This window comes from Pyxicephalus adspersus, chromosome 4 (genome assembly GCF_032062135.1).
Source record: "Pyxicephalus adspersus chromosome 4, UCB_Pads_2.0, whole genome shotgun sequence".
NCBI lineage: Eukaryota > Metazoa > Chordata > Amphibia > Anura > Pyxicephalidae > Pyxicephalus > Pyxicephalus adspersus.
The window spans coordinates 140768188-140793470 of record NC_092861.1 but is presented as its reverse complement, the minus strand read 5'-3'; the positions used below and the strand labels follow the sequence as shown (position 1 = coordinate 140793470).

At 38.3% G+C, this 25283-nt stretch overlaps 1 protein-coding gene across 3 annotated transcripts in view; it reads right to left on the bottom strand.

Moving 5' to 3' along the window:
* Window positions 1–910: 910 nt before the first annotated feature.
* The window catches only part of SYT14 (synaptotagmin 14), a 77361-nt gene continuing 52988 nt past the window's right edge, over window positions 911–25283 (bottom strand). For 2 of the 3 annotated variants that reach the window (XM_072409808.1, XM_072409811.1), the window contains exons 5-7: window positions 12580–12769; window positions 9025–9081; window positions 911–4018 (exon numbers count right to left, since the gene is read on the bottom strand). In XM_072409808.1, the coding sequence (XP_072265909.1) occupies window positions 3705–4018; window positions 9025–9081; window positions 12580–12769 (561 nt within the window). In that variant the 3' untranslated portion in view covers window positions 911–3704. The remainder of the gene's footprint in view (window positions 4019–9024; window positions 9082–12579; window positions 12770–25283) is intronic. The other variant, XM_072409810.1, reaches the window with a different exon arrangement.

The window sequence follows — 25283 nt, the reverse complement described above, 5'->3', positions numbered from 1 at the left end:
ATGCATACTTGCACATTATGAAGATGTCTAGTTTCCTAGTTGATTTAAGTTCAGCTTTAATCGGTCAGGTAGCACTGAATAATTTCATGTGTGTGTTTGCTAAGCCAAACTAGTATTTAGCATGCGTTATGGGGGTTATGGGCCATTTGGATACTAGAGCTTACAGGCTACAATTTTGCTATATGCACAAAGAAGATTTCAGTATATTGGGCAGAGTACATTGCAATGGTATAAACCGTGGGATTTAAAATGATAAATTTACTGGTCCGTGACATTCCAAAGTTTGGCGACCGCTGGTCTAAAGAATGTGTAGCAAATTAATAAATTAATGCAAAGGATATACACATTGATGTCTTTTTTATATATATATAAAATAGACCTGCCACATAGGGCAGCCATTCTTGATCTTTTTACTATACGGGGAACCCTTGAAATAGCTTTCAGGTCTTCAAGGAACTCCTACTATAATTACTATATCCACAGCTTACAGTATATTAATGTAGTGGTCAGTGGGAAGAATATCACCTTTACAGACAGCTAAAAGGATCATTGATGTCCAATAAATTGACCAGAGAGGAATAAATTGCTCATTGCTCAAGGAACCCCTAGCAACCTCTGGAGGAACACTAGTTGAGAAACAGGGATATAGACATTATGTAAACTGCCATTGCTCAATACATTCTAAAGAATTCTAAGCTGAACAGATGTAAAGCTGCTCTTTTGGATTCGGGCATTTCACACATCTGAATCAAGCATGGAAGTAACTGTGTGTCAATTAGTTAAACAACTAATCTGCACAATAATTTGGGGTCTGGTATTCTGGCAGATAGGACCACTAACGTGGAAACCAGTATTTTAATACCCAGGTTAAACATGGCAGTTTACATAATCCCTCATTTTAGCTCTGCTTTAGGAAAAAATTGAAATCCCTTTTCAGGTTGAGTCCATTACATGGGTTAGATATGCATTGTTTTATTGGGATTGGGATAGTAATGATGAACTGATTCTAGTATTTTGTCTGCTTTTATATCAATATGTTATAGCCAAACGAATAACTGGAAATCATATTCCCAATCCTGACAATGTGTCATAATGTCACAGAATATAAAATTAAATTGATTTCTACTATTGCTTTCCTGTCAACTATTTGCCATATATTCTATTAATCTTGCATGGTGAACAAGTTAACCTGTTCATATTAAATATATTACATGTTTCATGTTATATTATGTAACATAAAAAAGATAAATTCCATATATAATGTGCCTAGGTGTACAAATATGTTACAATTCCATGTTCTAGTCAATCTTCCTGCAGAATCAAAAGGTGAAGAAATTATTATTATTTTTATTTTAATAAATTCAGTGTGTTGCCACACATCACAAATGTTGTCAGTCATAGTGATGTAGTTATCGCCCCACAACCCAAGCCAGTTTTGCACAGGGCCTCCGCTGTTGGCTATGTCCACCACTGACCTGTACACACAAAGCTTACTGAGTGGACATTTAAAGAGAAACAGCGCACAGTTAAGGTCATCTTTCTGTTCACAACTTCTCTCAACATGTTCCCTGCCAACACTTGAGCACTGCTGAAATGTCTGACCTGGTTTCCAGTGCTGACCCTCTCTGTCCAAGTCAGGTTGCTAATATATGAGGATCAAAGGAGGTTGATATCAAGACAGAATCAAATACCTAAACACATTACATTTACAACACACGTTTTTAATATTTGTCTGGAGATAAGATTTAGTAATTATCTTAAAGGTGCAAATATCCTTTAATACTGGCTGCACTATGTTTATGGTTTAGCTTTAAAAAAATGTTGTGCTTTTATGTAATTCCAACAAAATATGCAAAGTTTTACACTCACACAGTGTTTTCTCTTTATTATTGGTCCCTGCACCAAAGGAGCTTACAATCTAATGTCCTTACAACTGGTTATAAATACTAACAGGGCACTTTTAGAAGATGCACACTGTTGTAAATCCATGTTTTTGGATTAAAGAAAAATGGCGATCCTTAAAAAAAATAATATTCTATTTCTTGCTTCGTAGAACTAACTTCCTTAAATGGTTGGTAAGACCAATCATCGTTGACATTCGTGCCCTGATTGGAGATTGTGGAGATAAATAACCTATTATGTTCTTACCAGCATTGATATATACACGGGTTAAGGTGCGTACACACTTCCAATTTTTATCGTTCCAATCGAACGACGAACGATCGATTGGGCAAAAAATCGTTCGTAAAAAAGTAACCAACGACGCCGACGAACGAGGAAAATTGTTGGAAACGAACGACCGGACCGGCGGATCGGATTGGGCGACGATCGTTGAACATCGTTCGTGTGTACGGTCGTTCGTTGATCGTCCATGTTCAGAGCATGCGTGATGAACGAACGTCCGTTCACTTTCCTGTCGTGCACATAGTTCCTCTATCGCTCAAACGATCGTATCTATTGTGTGTACAATATCTACGAACGATCGTGTCGTTACCTCTATGTGCAGGATCGGTGCTATACGATCGTTCATATATATCGTGCAGGAACGTTCGTCGTTCGTTTTCCGACGATAATAATTGGAAGTGTGTACGTAGCTTTAGAGTCCCCAGCTCTCCACCAAGCTGCAGCCAAGAAAAGGAGTCTCTCTATTTTGTCTGCAAACTCTAAATGCCATAATGAATCTGTAAACTGACATTTATTCCAAAGTGTACTGCAGTGAACATAACTCTTTATAGTGGTTTTAGCCATACATACTATAGGGGCCAATATTTGAGGAACTGATATATTTTTGGACTATATTTTTGGTAGGAAACCCCTGCAAATACAGTAAAATATACATACTCCTTTTACATAAAGCCCTCAATAGGAATCGAGCATAAGGCTCTGCAAGGCAAGAGTGCTAACCACCATGTTCCTAAATAGTGATATTTGTAAGACCCCTTTCTTGATAGCTTGGCAGGTGGCAGCTGGAATCTGTGATGCAGTTATCTCTCCACACTGGGTGGTTTAGCCTTCAAGCATTCAATCAACACTAAAATATCCTTAGGCTATTACAAGTAAGGCCTGTTAGCTTGAGATTTAACCCTTAACAACGGTTTCAGGTTAAAGCAATGAAGTGCAATTGAAGCAGTTGCCACGAACGAGTTAAATCTCTTGCTGTTAATTGAATCGCCCTTATAGCCCTAGGCTAACCGGTAAGTACTGGTGGTATTTAGCATTTCTATCTTACTACTTCCTGCAAGTACAAAAATAGAAGAGAACGCTAACAAAGTTACACAATGCTGTAAAAATAAAAAAGGAGACCAAACGGAGGGTGTCTGTGTCTTTTCAAAGCCTTAGTGTTTTTTTTTTTTACACTACTCTTTTTCATTTGATAGAACCAGGGAGGATCAGGTTAATCAACAGGGGTTTGTATAAAAACAGTTTTTTCAGACAAAATAAGAAAAGCACCAAAAGAAGTGGTTGATATCACGTCTAGAGATCCGCTTGCTGCTGCTTACGTCTTCTATCCATCTCCGCTCAGGCGTCCGGGGAGAGCGCACTACTGTGCGTGAAACCTCATCTCTGATGTGTACTGAGCTTTCTGCGGCATGTCAAACCCATTACCTGCAAGGAGCAATCTTTTGCAGGTGGCTAAATTACATCCTGTCCTTTCAAAAGAGCAGATGAGCTCTCTTGAGTCACAAGAGACCTCCTGACGGCAATTAGGATTCAAGCAGCGTGTGCCATCTACATACTTGCTGTCCTTTTGACTCTTTCATTTCAGTCCAATGACTGAGCTCTTCATCGCCTGAGCTGTTCAAACCTAGGGATATCCAACCTATCATCTCTTTGCGCTTCATGCTGCGCTTGTTATAGACAGACAATATGAGAGTCACGTCTGACAGCTGAAACAGGGCTACTTGGAAAATAAAGGTTTCTTTGTACAGGGGGTTGGGCTGGCCTCTTCTGGTCGATGTCTTACATTTCGACATTTCCTGGCCCATGGAGTTCAGCAGTGTTAACTTTACGTAGGTATCTATAAAAACCAATGAGACATATTAGTAGAGGAGCAAAAATATCATGGCATGTTAGTAGACAATGCATTGCTGAGGAAGGATATGGTGTATACCATTCATATGAACAATAGTAAATAATTTATTTGGATCTGCTGCAAGATTTATTATGCATGTATGCTGTAAAGGAGGAGAGTAAGGGGAAAGACCATTTTATGATGGTTTTAGTGTAGAGATGCCCAATGAAGAAATTGGGAGTTATCAGCACCATTAAATACTTGTTCTAAATAACTGAATTTGGTATTCTACTGGGGCATTTATCCAGATTACATTCACTTCAAATCAGGAAATGGCTGCAGGTCTAGTCACTTTTATCTTGGAGGTTTTGGCTAGAAGGAATTTGGTGAGCTGTAAGGAATAAGGTGTAGGTTTAGAAAACCCAAAATATTTGTGCAATACATCCACATTTACATGTTATGTTCCTTTAAAAATGCTGTTGATATATCTAGTGATCGTGCACGAAATGCATTGAGCCCATACATTTCTGTTGTGTGTTATTAAACCTACCCATGCTTGATTTCACAAAACTTCCATCTCATGCTTTTTTGATAGGAAAGTGTTCTGTAGCCTAACTTTTGTACAACCATGTAGGACTGACAACAGATTTTTTGTACTGTGGTGTCAGTTCAAACAATAATCTATGAACACAATCGATTTTTTAGGAGATCAATAGATATTTTTCAGTACTAAAGGTGCGTACACACTTCCAATTTTTATCGTTCCAATCGAACGATGAACGATCGATTGGGCAAAAAAACGTTCGTAAAAAAGTAACCAACGACGCCGACGAACGAGGAAAATTGTTGGAAACGAACGACCGGACCGGCGGATCAGATTGGGCGACGATCGTTGAACATCGTTCGTGTGTACGGTCGTTCGTTGATCGTCCATGTTCAGAGCATGCGTGATGAACGAACGTCCGTTCACTTTCCTGTCGTGCACATAGTTCCTCTATCGCTTAAACGATCGTATCTATTGTGTGTACAATATCTACGAACGATCGTGTCGTTACCTCTATGTGCAGGATCGGTGCTATACGATCGTTCATATATATCGTGCAGGAACGTTCGTCGTTCGTTTTCCGACGATAATAATTGGAAGTGTGTACGTAGCTTTACACCCATTTTTAATATACAGAGCAGAGAGAAATGTACATGTGTTTTATCTGTTTTTTTTTCTCTTAAATACTTTTCAAATACTGTCCTATTGTGTTTGCAAAGAAGACCTTGAAAGTTGGGACAAGAGAATAGTAGGATGTGATAAGCACAGGGATTACTCCATGAAGAGAGAAGTACTTGTAGTGATTTTATTTCTTTCAGCTTTTTAATATGAATTTATTCATTTTTCTCTGTTTATTTTTTTCTTATTGCAAACCAGCTCTTGGTCTATTATGGTTAAAGTAACAGGTTGACATAATAGCCAGACCCGATACGTTCCTTTCCAATGCTCCAAGGTCAAAGCATTTTCCTACTGAAATTGCCAATACTGTGGTACCTTGGTATTAGCACGCTTTGGAATAAGTCCAACTTGGTATAAGTCCTGTTTGGACACGAAAAATTTTGCTTGGTACACATCCTTTGCTTGGTATACAACCTTTGTGCTAGAACTTGTATGGGTCAAAATAAGTGCACCACCCTTATTTACCTCTCCTGAGACAAAGCCCCGACTGCCCACGAGCGTCAGTACGCCAGTTACTACCATTCAGTGAACAACATGTGCTATAACTCTTTGTGAATTACATAACATCTCCTCCTCCCTTCTCAGCACCATCCTAGTAGGCACTCCACTCTTCTCAGCAAGGTAAAGAGAGGTTACATTTTCATTTATTTCATCTAATTGCTTTTGTATTTATGTATTTTAGTATTAGGCAGTGTTTAAATTATTTTATACAGCCCTATCAATGTATAATGTGCCAATAACAATAGGATTTTTTTTCATGGGAATGGATTAATCATTTTCTTTTATTTCTTATAAGAAAAAATTGTTTGGTATAAGTCCTGTTTGGTATAAGACTTATACCAAGGTACCACTGCACTTCCATGTATAGGGTAATGTGATTCTCTCTCCTTCCTGCCACACTGAATCAATAGGTGCATGAGTATATTTTCTGTCAAACAGGAGCAAGCTGAGGCTCTTTACACTTTTGTATGTGCCGACCAGGCCAACTTGGGCTTTACTCAAATTTTTTTCACTGGGCATAGGAAAACAAATACTAGAAAGCTAAGTATCAATGGGGACGTGTCAGGTGACATACAGGTTTACTTTAGGATATTTTAGGATATAACTGTATGTATGAGAATAGTGATGAATCAACACTGATCTTCCAAGCTCGCAAAGGGACTATTAATAATATTATTAAACAGGATTTCTATAGCGCCAACATGTACACTGCGCTGTACATTAAACAGTAGTTGCAAATGCTGTTGTTATACAGACAGATACATACAGTGACACAGGAGGAGGAAATTACCCTTCGTTGAAGAGCTTACAATTTAGGTAATTGTAAGCCCAGAACTAGGGTTCAATAAACAGTGCAGTGAGCTTGTGTAAGACTGACAGTGTCAAGCAGTTGTGTAAACCCAATTGGTGCCGAATCAGGGACAGAAGTATTGGATGGGCCGGGAGTGAAGGCGTGGGAAAGTTAGTCCCATGCGGTATATAAATGTATGATAAGGTGGAGGTGACACTTTATTGGTAGAACAGGTGAGGCATTCAACAATATTTCCAGAAATATACTAATAACAGTACAGAATAATATGCACACCTCCCTGCCCTCCTCCTTTGCAGCATGTTGCAAACTGATAGATGAGCTTTAAAACACGCCAATAGGAAAAACAAAGGTTTAAAAGTTTAAGTCTGCAAAAAATAAAAGAAAACAATTATAGATGTAAAATATTAGTCTTGGCTCAGAACAATGAAGCCAGCTGCATTAGCATATAAGGTATACCTCATAATCCTCTTGCATTTTTAATCGTTGGGCTAAGCCAAATAATATAGCGTTACTAACACCGAGCAAGCTTTGTCTAGCCACAACACTTCAAGCATACCACTGAGTTTTTGGAGACTAAAACGACATAAACAGAGGGAATGAGAACAATTCATTAAAGGGAAGGAGGGTAAAGGGACGGAGGGGGGGTTCAAGGTACAGAAGTGCAATGATGACATCAGAACAGGGGATGAAATGCCAAATATGGAGGCTGACGAAGATCACTCTGCATGGATGCGGTTTAGCCTCACAGATCTTGGCTGTAACCCTTCCAGCACAACGAGAGGCTGACACATATGTGTAAGCTTTGCATTGCTGCTTGCATTGGGCTCTGCTAGAGTTAAATGAATCAGATCTGGAGCCAAAAATCACTTGAATGCTTTCAGACTGCAATTTTATCACATTTGTCTCCTATTTGAGTGTAGATGATGTAGAAAGATTCATGCTGTAGACAGAGAAAATTTGAGCGTAACAGTCTCATAGGCTGTTGTAAAAAAATATACGGTCATTTTCAGTGGCAAATAACAAAAAGAAAAAAACAAAAAAAACATTAAAGAACAATTATGTCCCAGGGTGGCTTCCAGTCATTGGAGATGTGTGCCAAACGCAGGCTGGATGGCTCAGTATTATGAAGCGTACAAAAAATAAAAAGTATAGGACGTGTGTCTAATAATAAACCATAAAATACAGTCATGCTGAGTTAAAATGGACAACGGGGGATAATTGAAAGGCTAGCTTTATTCTGGGCTGCAAGAATTTAAACACTTTACCCATTGACACATCTGAGGATACTTTAACTTCTTTTTGATATATATTTATAAAAAGAGCCGTATTGCTATTCTTGTATGTGTGCTACACAAACACATCCAAATAGATGGCTCCAGTATCTGTTGGCTCAGCTCTACAGCATCTTGTGTCTCTTGTCAAATAACTTTACAACTAATTGAATTACCTAGGTAATGCTGGACATACAAATGGTAATTTTAAGTCATTTTTTAAGCAGACCTAAACGCAACATTTTTTCTTTACATAAAGTTAGGGAAGACAACCCTTATATGTAAAGTAAAATTTATATCCCGAGAGGCACTTGGCTGCTCCTTCTGCGCATGCCTGATCTAATTAGGGGCATATTTTCCACTAAGGGGTAAAAGATGTCGATTTCACGCATGCTCAGTGAAATAAGCTCTTTTTTTCCCTCTTTGCAGCGGGCTACGTCACCCAATCTTGCGCCTGCGCAGTGCGAGATCAGGTAACGTAGGAGAAGAAGAAGACTGGAAGAGAAGACAGAAGATGGTGGCACTGGGACGGGGAGTTCTAGGACTCCTTATAAAAATTTACATTAAAATAAAAAAAAAATAAAAAAAAGATTGTTGGGATGGAAAAAAAAACTAAAACATTTATGATCTCATCAACTTAAGGTTGAACAAAACCGCCATTTTATGTTCTAGGTTGGCTTGGGGATTTTCGACACATCATTTGAAATTATAATCATTCTAACAAATTGCCACTTGTATGTCCAGGTATACATCTCTATCAAAGTAAATACTCATTATAAAAAAAGATATTCATTAGTATTTACTTCACCTATCAGTTATTATATAGTTGTAATGTTTTAGCTAAGCAGTGTGTATTATCAGTTTTAGCACTTTTATTAGACTCACAGTTTTAAATTTTGCTTTTTGGTAATGTAAAAGAACTGTTGTGATTTTAATTATATATATGTTTATATACAATATATATATATATATATATATATACAGTATACAGTACTGTACTGTATACAGTATATATATAATATATACAGTCTGTAAACCTTCATCCATTAGCAGAGATTGGCGCTATTGACAAACCGATTAGGTGGACTACAGATAACAGAGACATATTTGAACATAAAAAAAAACAATATGGTGGACAGCTTTACTGCTGGCAAGTTCTCCCGGGCATGATAACAACAACATCAAAGCTAGCCTCTATGGAACTCACCTCGGATTATATAAACCTGTCCACCTATCAAGTGTTTAAGACAACAGAACAGTCCATCTGACAACAGGAGGTGGGAAGCAGAAAAAGAAATTACAAGAGTTGGGTGAGAGAGGGTTAAAGGTTAGAGGTTGACCATTTCAGTACCAGATACTCCAGCCCTGCATCGGGCCCTAGACTATGAAAAGTTTACTCACAAGCAGTGATCTGCATCTTGCTCACCATTCTGCAGATAGATGGGTTTGCTGAACAAATCACAATCTTAGCTAATATCTGTGGGTAAATGGAAGTGTTGGACAGAATTGGGGTAGAATGGGCACTGCTATGTGGATTCTCAGGATTCCAAAAGGTAACCAGTGTACTTGGCAACAAAATTGTATAAAGCCAAATTGTATTAGCCTTTTCTGTTATCTGGCTTTCATTTCCTAGCTCCAGCCATACTATCTGGCTGGACAATGGTAGTAGATGGGCCTGGGGGAGAAGTCTGGTAATAATGTTCCAAATACTAAGCAATACCCATCAACTGCAAGCATACATGGCAGTATGTTGATACTGCACCATTCCACCACCCAGGAGCCTATGGAAATGTATTTAAATTAATATCTTTGAACTATGTGGCATGAGCACTGGGCATACAAAAAATCTACAGGGAAGGCTAAAGATTAACATTTAATGTTAGTTTAATACATAAGGGTTGCTCATAAGTACGTACGCCCTATTAGCTGCTATGGTATAGAAGAACAGTGAGCTGTGTTTGCAAGATGCATCTCACCATTTCAATGAATTAGGCTGAATGGTGCTGAAATAGTTCAAAGGAAAATATTTGTTTCCATCTTGATGTTACACAACATGAAATCAGAAGACGGATTAAATGATACGTTTGCCCAAAACACAATTTTTTGTGGCTGCTGACAGGTTGAGTTACCGGACTGCAGTGTTGAAATGAACCATCTGAAAACCGAAAAGGATTGCCACCAGTGTAACACCAATGGGTACCATACAGCAGATGAAAACGTCAGGCAGATGGAAGAAGAATATGCTGTTGGAAGTTCAATGACATTTATTGAGCAGGTGTTTATATGCTAATGTTGTACTGCCTTTGCTGTCCCCTTTATAAAAGGCTAGCTGCCAGGCTTTCTCTACTTACCACAAATATACAGAAAGTGAACTCAGAACATCTTAATCTGCCTGCTTGTTATGCGTCAGTGTCTTTTATAACACCATAGCCAGAGAAATGGCATGCCAACCAGCTGACATTTAAAAAAAAGCAATTAGCAAACACTGTTTATTCTCCTGGCACAGGTTTACATTAATTTTGGGTGATCTCAGCTGTACAAACTGTGCAACTCAGAAGCTGACATTTTATTTGCTAACTGCTAGTAGATTAATGACTTTAAAAGAAGAGTTCCTGCCTAACAGCTTACACCACAAGGTGTGTGTCATTACATTTTGTTACATGTCTCTTTTGAATTTTACTCTCACCTTGCCACCGAATACCTAACCTCCCCAACCTAGTGGCCCAGTGACCCAGCCCAAAGAGGGAGCCTCAGTTGCCAATAAGGGTCCACTTGCTTGACAGGGGAATGGTGAATGGGCCTTATTCAGAAAGACAAGTCCATTTTTACAAGGGGACAAGCAGAAGAGTTTTTCCTGAATATAAAGCTAAATGTTTAGGATATTTACAAGTTTAGATTTACACTTCACAAAAAAACCTAGCATGTCCGAATATCTTTTAAACTAAGAACAATAATAAAATACAAGTGGTTTTGTTTTATGTCAATGTGATTTATATTTTTTTGTTCTGTTCTAATAGTTGAAAAAAGTTTGCCCACATAGGGGCATGATATGTAACAAAAATATTGTATGGTTTCGGTTTTTCCAATGTTAAAAAATGTAACAAAAAGGTTGAAATGCAAAAGAACGGAGGAACACGTTGGTAATTTTAGTGTTGATTTCTCCCTCTCCCTAAAATGTCCGTGTTCTCCCCAGCCCCTTTTAGCCAGGTGCACTTTTCAATGACCACCTGGCTGTTTTTGGGTGGTTACTAATAAATTGGGTCACAATACAGAGGCTTCCACTGAATTACATTTTCTTCCCACCCAGCTTTAAAAAAAATTCTGGGTTGAACACTGTGTTTTGTTACGTTTGAATGTTATGTCTTGTTTAACTTGTATGTACCATTTATTACCTTTGTGATTTAAAACTGTTTCATATATTGATATTTCATATACACTGACCTTGAAATCAGTGAGGGGAAGAAGTGTCGGTACTTGATTTTACCCGTGGAAGGTAGAATGTCCATACATTAGTTTCACAGGGTTTGAGGCTCAGGGGCATCAATGGAGCTGCCAGTTTTTTGGATTTATTATTGGATTATTTATTTAGGATTACCTTAAACAATAGTGGAATTTCTGGGACATGATGCAGAAAGGCTTAAGCCACAACGATGATTTACATGGAATTAGAGAACACATTGGACTGATTCTACACTATAGCAGCTACTGTTAAATTAATGGCTGGCCTTATTTATAGTTCTCACTGTAACACAAATTACAAAACAAAACCCTTAGGCAAAGAACAGATGTTGACCAGTTGACAGACAGGATTTTTCATTAAATATTTAAGAAGAGACTTCAGATTCTTGGGCTAGTTTTTGACTAACAGGCTTTTACAGAGCAGAAAACTCTACAGGGTCAGTGCAAGCAACTTGATAGGGATTTCTGGGGCCCCCGACAACCAACAGCTAATTGGAGCTACACTGCAATTGGCTCAGTACTGCTACATATATAGATGATATGTGGTGGCCAATTGCTATGTAAACAGCCACATGCACTAAATAAGTAGTGGCTGCTATTGGACAGAAAATGTGTTTTTTTGCAAGCCAATTGATAACTATTTAGGCCTAAAACTAAAGCCTTGGTGTATAACAAAGTCCATAAAAAGCTCATTTACCACAATACACTACAACCATGCATGTAGTTAGGTCAATTGGCTTCCTTTTAAATTGACTTTAGACTGTGTAATGACATATGATTATGGTAGGGACAAAACATTGAGCCCCTTTGAGGGAATGTTAGTGACATCACTATGGACTTTATGAAGCACTGCATGATATGTTGCCGCTATATGAACCTTAATCAAAAATAATAAGGACACCTATGCTCGTACAACCTCAAGACCCCAACCTGATCATCATTTTTAATGGTGGATGCAGACCTTTTATTTTGGAAGAGTGTCAATTAAATATTTACCTAACCTGTGACTAAACTTGAACCTAACTCATAAGATTCCAGTTTTCTAAAATCATATTAAAAAAGATGAATTCTGTTTGGTGGTTATGGGTCACAGCACTTTATACATTACCCTTTGGATTAGCGAATAAGCCCAATGCTGCACAGACAGTTATGCTAAAGAGCAATTTGTTTTAATTGGTGTACAATGCAGATGAATAAAATGCACTTGCTGGTTTACTGGTCCTTTAAGTGTAATTAGAAAAGGCAGAGATTCTCCTGGTGCTAGAACTCATTAGGAAGAAGAATAGAAAGGCTTTTCACTCACTGGGAGGTCTGTTGGATGACAGGTTTTTGAAGTGGCTGCCTTTTATCACTTCTGCAGAAAGCCTGCCCGTGGTGGCGTTATAAAGCAGGCCGATGAGGATTTCAGGAGCGGCGTTGTGGACCAGTGATTGACAGGAGGAAGAGCTCTCCATACACGACACTTCTGACATACTCATCTGGGAATCGCAGCCCTGCAACCACAAACAGAGATTATCAGAGATCCATGTGCACAGGGAAAAAAACTACTTCAATAAGGCTGGATGAAGGATAGGATTAGTTACATAGTTATGTGGCTGAAAAAAAGACACATGCCCATCAAGTTCAACCATCTTTGTACATGCCAGAAGATATGGAGGAACACAAAACCCTTTAAAACTTGGTTCAATATGACTTAACATATCAACAAATCCTTCTACTGGCAGTTTTTTTAATCTTTGTATCACCATTCTATGTATTTAAAGTAACCCTCGCTATTGTGTTTTATTAAAATACAAACCTTTTCTGTAGTACTGAATAACAGCGTACAGTTTGGTGCCACAAACCACCTTAAGGGTCCAAATATAATAGGACACATTGTAATGTACTGCATGTATTTTTGAGAGATGTTGAGGGCCTTAACTTGAGGCAGCCTGATCGGAATGAATAGTCTGCAACTCCTCTCAATGCTCAAAAATGTGGGTCCTGTTGCTATTTTGTGTGTTCTGGAGGTGCAAAAGTGTATAAATAAATTGAACAGAATCTTAGTGAAATGTATTCATGATGCATTGTAGTGCTTGGTACTAATGCATGCATTTTACAGATAATTACTGTATTATGAATATATTTCTTGTTGTTACCATCCCCATTTACTACAGTGGTGCTGTACAAATATCTTTCCCTCTGATAATCAATATCTGCATGTTGGTAGGCATGCCTCCAACTTAGATACTTGGTACAAACAACAATGTGCTATGGAATGGGTAAGAGAAACCACATATCTGCCATAGTGTGATTTCCTTTTATCTAAATGTCCTTTGAAAATAAATATGCACCATATAAAAAAACAAAACATAATTATCAGGAAGATCACTTGGCACAAACTATAGCTTTAGCAAGGGTACTGCTGCACTGGAAGTTTGCACACCATGAGTGCAACTGCTTACAAGTGCCTGGCTGTGACCCCAAGCAGAACGGGCCAGCCATCATATTCCATTCGCCAGCACTCACTTTTTATCTAGACACAGTCAGCTATATGTAATAGGAACAGCTGTGCAGGCAGCAGGAAACACTATGCACGAATAGTGCAGTGCACCAGCATGGTTGGTTTTTCAATAAATTACCCAACAGTTATTGTCCCACTTACATTTCTGACCTGGTGAAAAAGTACTCCCCCAGCGGCTCTCTCCGCTCCTCCAATGACCTGCTTATGACTTCCTCACTCATAACCTCATCACACGCACGGATACAAGACTTCTCTAGAGCTGCCCCAACTCTCTGGAATGGTCTTCCTCGTCCTGTTCGGCCTGCTTCTACTTTCTGCTCATTTAAAAGAGCACTCAAAACCCATTTTTTCAAACTTGCCCAGCCGTCTTCTTCTGTTATTTGAAACCGTCACTACTTCCCACCACTACATATCTCCCCTCCTATTGGGTGTAAATTCCCCCACCTACTGGATTGTAAGCTCTTCGGGGCAGGGTCCTCTCCTCCTGTATCACTGTCTGTATTAGTCTGTCATTTGCAACCCCTATTTTTAATGTACAGCGCTGCGTAATATGTTGGCGCTATATAAATCCTGTTTATTGATAAAAATAATAATAATTATTGAACATTTATAAGATTGCCTATAGTTACCCTTTCAAGTAAAAAATAAATATGTAGCCGTTAATATTGACTCAACCTTCCTACCTGGTTATTTTGATCATATGACTTCAATAAGGTTCAAGTCAAATATGCAGATCAGGTCAGCTGGCTTTACTTACCTGTCATGGACTCAAAGAAGTCAAGCTAAAGCCAGGTTGGTGGCAATTTTTAGATCAACACAACACATGCTTCATTTAATGGGCATGTTGATACATACAATTTTGTTTTTCTTCACTAAAATCTTTCTCCAAATGTGATGGATGTCACAAACCTACCCAGAATGTAAATTGTATTTCTCTGTATTATCCTGTACTGGCTTCCATGCATAAACAAATTTCAACATTTCCAGCCTATGTACACCGTCCCTGTGTTCCATGGACAAGTGTGAACTGTATAGTGAGTCACAGAACAAGAGATGTTTTCTGAACAACCTGCTCTTGTCTATCACATGGCATTAATTTAGCAAGACAGAACAGAGAAGGTGTCAGTCACAACAGGTATGAATATAAAACTTGATGTACAAAAAAACCTTGGCACCCAAGTTCTTTGTGGCTTGTTGTTTTCCATGCTCATAAACATCATTAGTATGCTGAAATGATAGGGAGCACCTTACTTGGAGACACACTGGCAGAGATTTCAAACTTTATACAAAGTCATTTGATGATACAACACTGACAGAAGACATGGGGAGAGTGGTCCATGCATTTTGCCATATTGCAGAGCTGTCAGGCATAATTCAATACCAGGAGGCATAACAAATTCTTGCTTGGTGTGGATGCCCAAATGCCAGTTAAAGCAGGCATGTTCTCAAATGTTAAAGCTCATCTCTTGACAAAATGTATATCCTCACCATCCACCATTTTTTTTTCTTGAAGGCCCTGAGCTGTTGTGTGACCCAGCAGTTTAATACCAGTGTTCCAGCAACGAAATCTTTCTATGCTGCAGAATTGTTACCTCTCCATATGTAAAACAAATTATACTAATTTATTTAGACCATATCATGATAATCAACCAAGTGGAAACAATCACGGTATTTTCCAATAAAAAAGAGCACTACAGGGTGCCACTTGTTTTCCTTCCCCCTCTCTATTGTCACTGGGAATGACCATGAAATCATCATAGAAATCATTAAAGCAAAAGATTTAAAGCCCAGTTAAATTATAAGATTACCATGTAGAAGGCTTAAGACCTCTGCCAGGTTTTTAATGTTGTAGAAAAAAATGTATTAGTATTTATTTTGTCATGTTGCATATGCCAACATGACAACATGCAACATGTTTCAGGGGCTTTCCTTAGACCTCTTTATCCTGAATAGCATACTGTACATTGTTTTATTTTAACTCACATGTGTAGAGTGGTACAATCAGGGTAAAAAGCAGATACCAGAATATTATATGTCATCTCTCACAATGCAATACAAATATTACACTGGGGAACAATTTTGAACAAATTTTTTGTTGACTTCAATTTTTAAGCCTATTTACACTAAAATAATTATGCTGATTCTGAAAGTGTAGTTAGTTTTCTTCTATCACGTCAGGTTTTTTCTCTAATGGTTATTTTAATGCGATTACTGTAGCCTGGATTTGTATAGGCTATTCATTTACACACAAGACAGTGTGGTCAGAGGTTGTGCGCTGCACTTTGTAGTGAATAAGCAAAATGTATTTTTCTACTTACACACGTATTTCCTTTTTTCAGATCATGTCTGGCTCTGCTGTTTCTCGTTGTAAGTGCACATTTGTAGAGCAAGCCTATTTGGCATATTTCAAAGTTAAACTTGGTGATCAAGATAAGTCTTGGGCCCCTCATAAGGTGTACAAACAGCGCGTCGAGGGTTTACAGATGTGGACAAAGGGAACACGTGATAAGATGCCATTTGGTATACCTATGGTTTGGTGAGAGCCAGGAAATCATTTCCATGACAGTTACTTTTGTATTGTGAAAACTTCTGGATATAACAAGAAAAATAAATGTAACATAGAGTATCCTAGTCTACCATCAGCTATACGGCCAGTGGCTCATTCAGATGAAATCCCAGTGCCGGTTTTCGTTACACTGCCCTCTCTTGAAGAACATGATTATGGTGATGAACTAGGTGACAACATTCATGAGGAGTTTGAAATTGAAGAGGACTCTGTTCGTAAGGGATTTGATCAGCATGAGTTGAGTGATTTGGCATGTGATTTGGGACCATCGAAGAAGGCTTCAGAATTCCTAGCATCAAGACTGTGTGAGAAAAGCTTGAAAAAGGAACGAAGGTGTCATACTTTCGAACCAGAGAAATTGCATTACTGCAGTTCTTTAGAACTGACAGTGGCTTTGTGTATTGACATACCATACCTGGTTTAATGTAGGAATTGGGAATTTCAATCCATATCAAAGCGGAGCCTAAAGTGTGTCCTCCTTCACAATGGCAATATATTTGGGTCAGTCCCAATCCGCCATTCCGTTTCTCTTTGTGAAAAATATGCAGACATAAAGAAAGTCATTGAGTTGTTGCAATATCACCAACACAATTGGGTCATCTGTGTTGACCTTAAAATGGTATCCTTCATTCTTGGTCAGAAACGTGGATACACCAAGTATCCCTGTTATCTGTGCATGTGGGACAGCAGAGCTTGTGAGAGGCATTGGGTGGAAAGGAATTGGCCTCCAAGATCTGTCCTAAAACCAGGTGATCCGAACATTCTACATGAGCCACTTGTTGATAGAAAGAATATTATATTCTTGCCTCTGCACATGAAACTAGGTCTGATGAAGCAGTTCATTAAAGCTTTGCCAACTGAAGGAGAATGTTTCAAGTACCTCATTTTGGTATTACCTAGCCTGCCATTTAAAAAAATAAAGGTCGGTGTGTTTGATGGTCCACAGATTCGGCAGCTCATCAAAGATGAACATTTCATCAGGACAATGTCAGATGTTGAAAAGAATGCTTGGTTATCATTCAAAGCAATTGTCAAGGACTTTCTTGGAAACACACGAGCAAATAATTACACAGAAATTGGCTAGAAACTCTTGGAGAGCTACAAGATGCTTGGTTGAAATATAAGCATCAAAGTGCATTTTCTGCATAGCCATCTTTCTAACTTCCCGGAAAACCTTGGTGCAGTCAGTGATTAGCAACAGTGAATGATTCCACCAAGATTTGAAGGTCATGGAAGACGGTATCAAGGTAAATGGGATTTACATATGATGGCTGACTTGTTGGAGCATCCGGCGGGATTGTCCTAACACTGAACACTCCAGGAAAAGCTATAGGGGTAAATTTTTACCTTAACCGCTTACCCAATCAGTTTTCAAATGTTTGACTGTAAAAAAAAATAGTAACAATAAATCCTTTGTATGAACAAAAGAAATTTAAATAAACAGTACATTCAAGTTATTATTTCATTGTATGTAAAATTTGTATGTTTTTGACAAAAATGAAGGGTACCCTGTATCGTAAAAACTGGATGTGATAGCAAAAAACTTGGCTCATTTCTGGATTCGCCACACAAAAATTAGTAAAAATACAGCTATAAACAGAGAAAATCAATATATTATTCTAATAAATTTTACTCTACTGGGCAATACATTAAAATAAATGGTAAACAAGGAAAGTTTCAAAGCACAAACATTTCTATAGAATCTGACTCCATGAAGAAATAGTACACCCTCTAGAGAACCTGACTTCACAGGGGTAAAAAAAAAAATACTACACAGGACCTAACTCCAAAGACAGATACTCCCTTCCTTGGAGAGTGATTGAATATGGTAACCCGTTTGACAAATATGACTGTATGAGGAGATATGCCTAAGAGAATCTGAGATATCTCCCTAGAGATTCTGACATTACCAAGAGACAGAAACCGACATAGAGAGGTGCAAACTCCTCCACTGCATGAGGGCCCCCAGACTCTCCTGAGTAAATAGGGGTCCCCACAAGTACCTCGAGTCAGTTCGACAGGGGAGCCCCAAGTCAGTTCAGGGGTCTGTTGTTGGATATGTCCCCCACTGCCAGGAGATATCCCCCCAGCAAATCTAGTTCCATACCAACATATATTCCCAGAAATCAAACTCTACGGGGAGAAGCATCACCACAGAATCTTACCTGATAAGAAGATATTCCCCTTTCCAAGTAACCCAATTTATGGCCAAGATGTTTCCCATGCACAAAAGTGTTACCAGAGGGCCCAATTACACAGCAACATAATACTGTACAGCAACAGATACTGATTCTACAGACAGAAAACCCATCAAGTGAGCTAAATTCTAAAAAGAAACCACCTTCAAAGGACTTAACAGGCATACTCCCTCTCATTTGTAGAGGAACCTAGCTCCTCAAGGGCATATTCCCCACCAAACACCTGGAAACCATTGCATGGTGGGTAAGTGGCTAGCCTTACAGTTTTCTGCGTCTGTCCAGGTGTCCTTTCCTATTTTACAAACATACTGTAGATTCATTGCATTGGCTTCCTCCAAGAATTGTTCTAAGACTGTGGTAGTAACATATGAGCTGTTCAGAGGGACAGTTATTCACATGCATATTGATTTATTAAAGTGCTGTATAATATATCAGCAATATAAACATTCATGATAGTAATATAAATAGTAGCCTTAATATTGATATTAATATAAATTAAAGTCTTAGTACCTATGATGTATGTATTTGCCAACTCTATTTAGTGATATGTATGAGACAAATTTATAAAGCTGTGAATGTGACATCAGCGCTTCACTGTCATTTAAAACATGTTCATCACCTCTAGTAAATGTTAAGTGAAGGTCACATCTACTGATTTAAATTTTTTACCCCTCAATCAATGTATGTAATGTAGCCACTAATACCTCGAATAAAATGGAAAACTTTAAAAAGAAAAGTAATTAAAAAAAAAGGCAAGCATTGCCAATCTTACTTCAGAATTCAAACTTAGGATATGGATCCATTACTTTTATATTTGTGCCAGTGATCCAGAACTATTCTCTAATGTTGGGAATAATTGCTAGCTATGGTATATTTTTAACCTTTTTTGAATTAAGAATGCCAATAAATGCTGTAGTCAAACGCAACTGATATGTTTCAAGCAGATGCTTATGATAAAAAATCAGACTGCTAAAGCCTCTGTTTTATATGCGCCATAATCTGACACTGCATTATTCATATATAAATCAATTACAGGGAGACGGATCAGAATGTAGGGCAGAGATATTTGATTACAACAGTGCAAAAGAAAAAATGTACAAAATATGAGCGCCTAAATAAGGAGCATAGTATAATCAGATGAGAAATAACGGCATCTAAACACTGGATTGCAGGACTGGTGAAAGCTTCATACAATATTCATAAGTGATGAAGAGACAAGTATGAGAAATAAACAGGGTTAAAGTGAACACGCTGATGTTTAGTTAATGAAACAGCAGAGGAGCTTTAAAATCTTCCAATACATTGAGGAGGTAAAAGCACAAGAGCTGGTAAGGTAGGAAAGAAAGTGAGGGAAAATACTAAGGTCTTTCCATTGTCCCCAAATGGAATATACAGCAAAAAGCTAACTATACAACTGAAACACTTACATCAGAATTGTTGTGTGAAGGGGTATACATAATCTAAAGCAGTGTTTAAATCAGGGTTCCTCCAGAGGTTGCTAGGGGTTCATTAAGCAATGAGCAATTTGTGACTCTCAGCTCAGTCTGAATGACATCAACGATCTTTTTGGCAATGTGTGATCTTTTTGGCATACTTGCCACTGGTCAGCAATGTAAGAGGTATTCTTCTCAATGACCATCACACTATTATACTGGGAGTTGTGGAAATAATATTTATAGCAGGGGTTCCCCAAGACCAGAGAGTTTTTTCAAGGGTTTTTCCATGTTTAACAGGTTGAGAAAGGCTGATTTAACATTTTACCCACTGCTATGGTATATGGTGGTATATCAGGTGGTATAAGGACATATAAGAATGCATTTATAAAGTCAGAATGTGGCTGCAGGAGCTAAAAAAAAAGGCTATCGCTTACTATGGACAGTGCTTTTTTTTAACCTAATGTCATTCATTTTAGGTTTCTGCTTAAAGGGCTGTATTTACCAATGATTAATTAAATAAATCAACCCAGTAAAAAAGGCAAATTTGACGAAGATAGGATTTCCTTAAGATTTTTTGGTGGGATTCCCCCTATAAGTGATTAGTGCTAGGTTAAAACTTGCCAGTAGAAATATTGATAAAACTGTAGCAGCTAATGTTCTGCTATCTCTGCTTTCCATGGTGCTGAATAATGCATACACAATTCCAAAACTAAAAGGGTAGTGTCACTTTTTTATTAAATGTGAAAAAGAAAAAAAACATGCCTCCCTCCAAATGAGTCAGCTCAACATTCCAGGAATGCAGGCTGTTAGCTCCATAGTAAGTGTTTGGCCACCCCTGCTATAATGTTACCAGCCCACGTGCACTTCAGCATTATAATGAGTGTTACCCCCATTCACCCTAGCCCAAAACTGTGCTCTTTAGTGCTCACTGAAGCAAGATAGTTTGCTGGCAAAAGGGAACTCATGTTCCACCCACCAATAATGAATTGGATGTGTGTGATCATCCGCTCCCTGGTGAACATGTTTTAGGGGTCCAAAGAGTTAGAGAAACTTAAGTAAACACACCAAAACTACTTTATTATTCTATTTTTAGCTCTAAAAATATATATTTTTAATGCTCTAGGGTCAAACGATGTCCCCTGCAGTCATATCCAGCAATATGCAAGTCCCCCCTTCCTCACTATTGAAACCCCATAGTGCCTGGGTCTGAAGTTCCTTATGATGTGATTGTTCGTATTTGGACTTTGTGATGTTAGGGAAGCTCCTTCCCCATAGTTCCTTGAGCTCATAAATCAGTGCCAGTGGTGGGATTTTTTTCAAGGCTGAAACACTCTTTAGGCAGTGAAGAAGGGCAGGCTGTACCCCCTGGAAGTAAAATAAATGGCACCTTCATTGGGCCAATGCACTTATGGTGCATTACTGCATTGCATGTTTCACCATTCGCTATTGCAATAAGTATGTATAAACAGGCTACTGGAGTTCATTGTATACACTTTGCTCCTTCTCTGTGCACCTCTCCCATTACTGATAAATCAACTTATTTGAGTTGCAAAAACAACACCTGAAATCTACAAAAGCAGGATACTAAAGATCTGAAGAAAAAACCATGCACAACCCTAATGAAAACCTACGCAGGAAAACAAAAAAAGAATGATAATAAGAGAATTAAATACAGATGCTGTACTCTATATATCCATTTTACAAAGCTTCACTGTGGTAGTCCTGGGTTGCTGTCATATGCATACGGTATTTTAGGATATTATTCTTCTGCACTCTAGAAAACCATTATATGTTACAACTATATCATATATCAGCATCGGTTTTGTTGTGACATGATTGAGTCTTGTAGACACTCAGTTAATCACCTTATTGCCTCTCAGCAATTCAGGTTGTGTACTAATTGCATCAGTGGTGTTTTCTGGAGAGACACACAATATCTGCCTGTAATAGAGCACTGCAGAGGTTCCGAAGGCTTCAGAGAGCTCGTGTTGCTTGCTTTTGCCTAATCAGTCACACGCTAGTTTGGCTCCAGACATAATTTTGAAATGCAAATGTGATTTTATTTATTGACAGAGGATAAGTTTTGTGACTTCTGAAAATACCAAATTTATTTGCCGAAGGACAATAATGAGATTTTTTATTTTACTTATTGCTTCAAGATAATCCATGTGCAGTGGCTGTTACTGAATGCAGATGCTGAAACATTTCATGCTGGGAATACCTGCTACTAGGATACGATAAAAATAAATAATTCTGCTTTTTAGAACTTTCAAAGAGTTTTCGACCTTCTGCACAGGAATAGTCTAAATATAATGAGACAATGTCATACAAGTTAAACTTTTTTGACATTAGGGAACAACACCATGCCTATATGGTGAAGCTACTCTATGGTGTGAGAATAGGTGGGACTGGCAAGGATATGAACTGCCAATGAAAACCTATATATTATAGGAATTTGTGCACGTGTAATGTATCCTGAGAATGCTCTCAGAATAGTTCTCTGTGTCCCTGTGCCCTGCAGATTTATTTTCTTTGTTTTGGTGACCACTGTAGTGCTGTGTGATAACTAAAGTTCACCTTTTAAAAACATTTGATCAGGCAGGGCATTACTGCAGAAAGGGACAGGCAATGTCCCTATTGCAATAAACATTTGTACCTTTCCAATTGCTTCACAGAAATATCCCAGCTTCCGCTGGGCTTGCCAGGACAAATTAAACTCCAGCACGCCTGCGTGGGAGTTACATCACCCCAGCCTGGCCAATTAAGTTGGCCTGAGATCGCAAAAAGGAAGAATATGACGGTGCTCTGCAATGGAACGGGTACCAGTGAGTATAGCGAGGTTTAATTCCTCTCTAACAGTTCACACAACACATGCAAACTCTGCGCCATGAGTTTCAGTGTCATGCATATGCTACAACGCATTGCAGGGCATTAACATGCATAATGTTCTGCTCTCTTCAAATAAATAGTAAAACTTCAGAATGTTTGGTTCCCAGATGCTTTAACAAACCCATTTGGGTAAGTCTTGTTTTACTTAGATCACATTCAGTGTATGCTGTGGAATAGCACGTATGAATGCTGTATTGATCTGCTGAAGATCATTAGCCACCAGAGGAACACATAAACAATAGGCCTGGTTTATTAAAGCTCTCCAAGACCGTAGAAGATACATTTTCATCAGTGAACCTGAGGGATCCAGCAAACCTGGAATAGATATGGCCCAGTATAGCAAACAACTTTTAAGAAATCCATTGCAGGTTTGCTGGATCACCCAGCTTCACTGATGAAAGTGTATCCACTCCAGCCTTGGAGAGCTTTAATAAATCAGGTCCAATGAGACTGGTAATTGTAAGTTTCATTTATTACTGAATTATGTGTTTTGTCTAAAAGTTTCCTAAATTGGACCTGTTGGGAAAATGCATCTCATATTTTAAAATAATTTAGCATGGATCAAAGCATTATCGAAGCTCATGATGCTGACAATGTTAAAATGCTAAAATCTGTAATGTAGCTCTAATAAAGAGAAAACGGTTGAAACTTTGATGTTGTTGAATCTGCTAAAGACCTTGGTACAATAATGCTCAGCTAAAGCCATCTAATCACAAGCAACAATCTCCTCTATTTGCAAAGCCGCAACCAATTTCCAGCCTCTGATCAACAGAGATGGAATTTTTGTTCATGGAGCTGCATGGATACTTTTTAGCAGATATGTTTGGTGTATTTTAAAATCGGCCTTAAAGACACACTGCTGCTTTACTAAGTGGGCCTGTTTTAATAAAGCTCTCCAAGACTGGAGAGGATACACTTTCATCAGTGAAGCTGGGTGATCCAGCAAACCTGTAATGGATTACTTCAAAGTCATTTGGAAGACAATTTTTTGAATCCTGGACCAGATCCCTTCCATATTTGTTGGATCACCCAGCTTTACTGATGAAAGTGTATCCTCTCCAGTCTTGGAGAGCTTTATTAAAACAGGCCCAGTGAGTGAGGTATGCTCATGTGTTCGTTCTCCCTTACCACCATTGCTTGTGGTAATAAAGCATGGCTTCTGGGTATGGGGAACAATGTGATAGCTCCCATCTGACAGTGATTAGTCCTGAGCAGACAATTGCCAGGCCTGAACAATGATAAGGAGCAGGGATCTCAAGTCATATACCTTGGTAAGCAACAATGCCATTCAACAGCAAAGCTTACATAAATTGGACTCCTGTAGCAGGAAGCAAATGAGCATGGAGGGGTAAGAGTACTTTTTTGTGAAACTTAAAAAAGGTACCCTCATTAAAAAGAGATATAATGTGGGAAATACTTCCTTGTAGATCTGTAGAAAGCAATGATTACATGAAGAAGAATGAAGCTCCAACCCATCCAAAACAACATCCAAAAAAAAAGCCAAACACGTTGACTGGGCTTCTACTCCCAACTGTCTGCTTATATAGTACTGAGATTTCTCCTTTACTTTCTGTTGCAATGACAAATAATGAAATAACATTTTTCAGGTTTTTATCTAGACCTTTCTGTCCAATGACTAAAGTTCCCTTCACTTTTGATCCTGGTACCACAAAAATAAACAAATAAGCAGGTATATACATAAAAAACCAAACACAAGTAGATGACTCCTCATACTTAAACAATTTAGTGAAAAATGTACATGCCAACCCCTTGGTAGTAAAAAAATAAATAAAAAAGAGTTTTTGTTTTTTTTTAGGAAAACATTTATTCCAGTGAAAAAACTAAAAACTATTTATTTATTTTTACAATAGTAACACACTTAAATAAATATTATAGTCTCGACCCCTTTGTGGAGTTTATTGGGACTGAATACTATACAAATTTCCCCATATCAGTTATTTTCAAGTCCATAATCCTATATAGAGGTACCATGTTTACAATGCTTGAAAGAAAGATATATGTCTGGAATTACGATGTGTTTCGCCTAACTAGGCTTCCTCAGAGGAGTGGGTATATACCAAAATCGTTTTAAATGTTGATGGAGGTTCTAACATCTTTAAGGGTGTTAGAAAAATGGTCAGGTGTAGGTTTAAATTAACAACCACTACATAATAACAGCACGTCCAACCAAAAAAGTGATTGAAATAATGTATCCTCTCATTTCCATCTACCGTGTTTCCCCGATTTTAGGACATCCCCATTAAGTAAGCCACCCCCGATTTTTAAAAAAATAATTAAAATAAGACACTCACCCGTTTATAAGACAGCTCCAGATATCTGATCCTGCGTGTGTCCTTTATGCTGGCTGCAGCCTGTGTGTCTCTGATGCTGGCTGCAGGGCGTGTCTATTCCTGA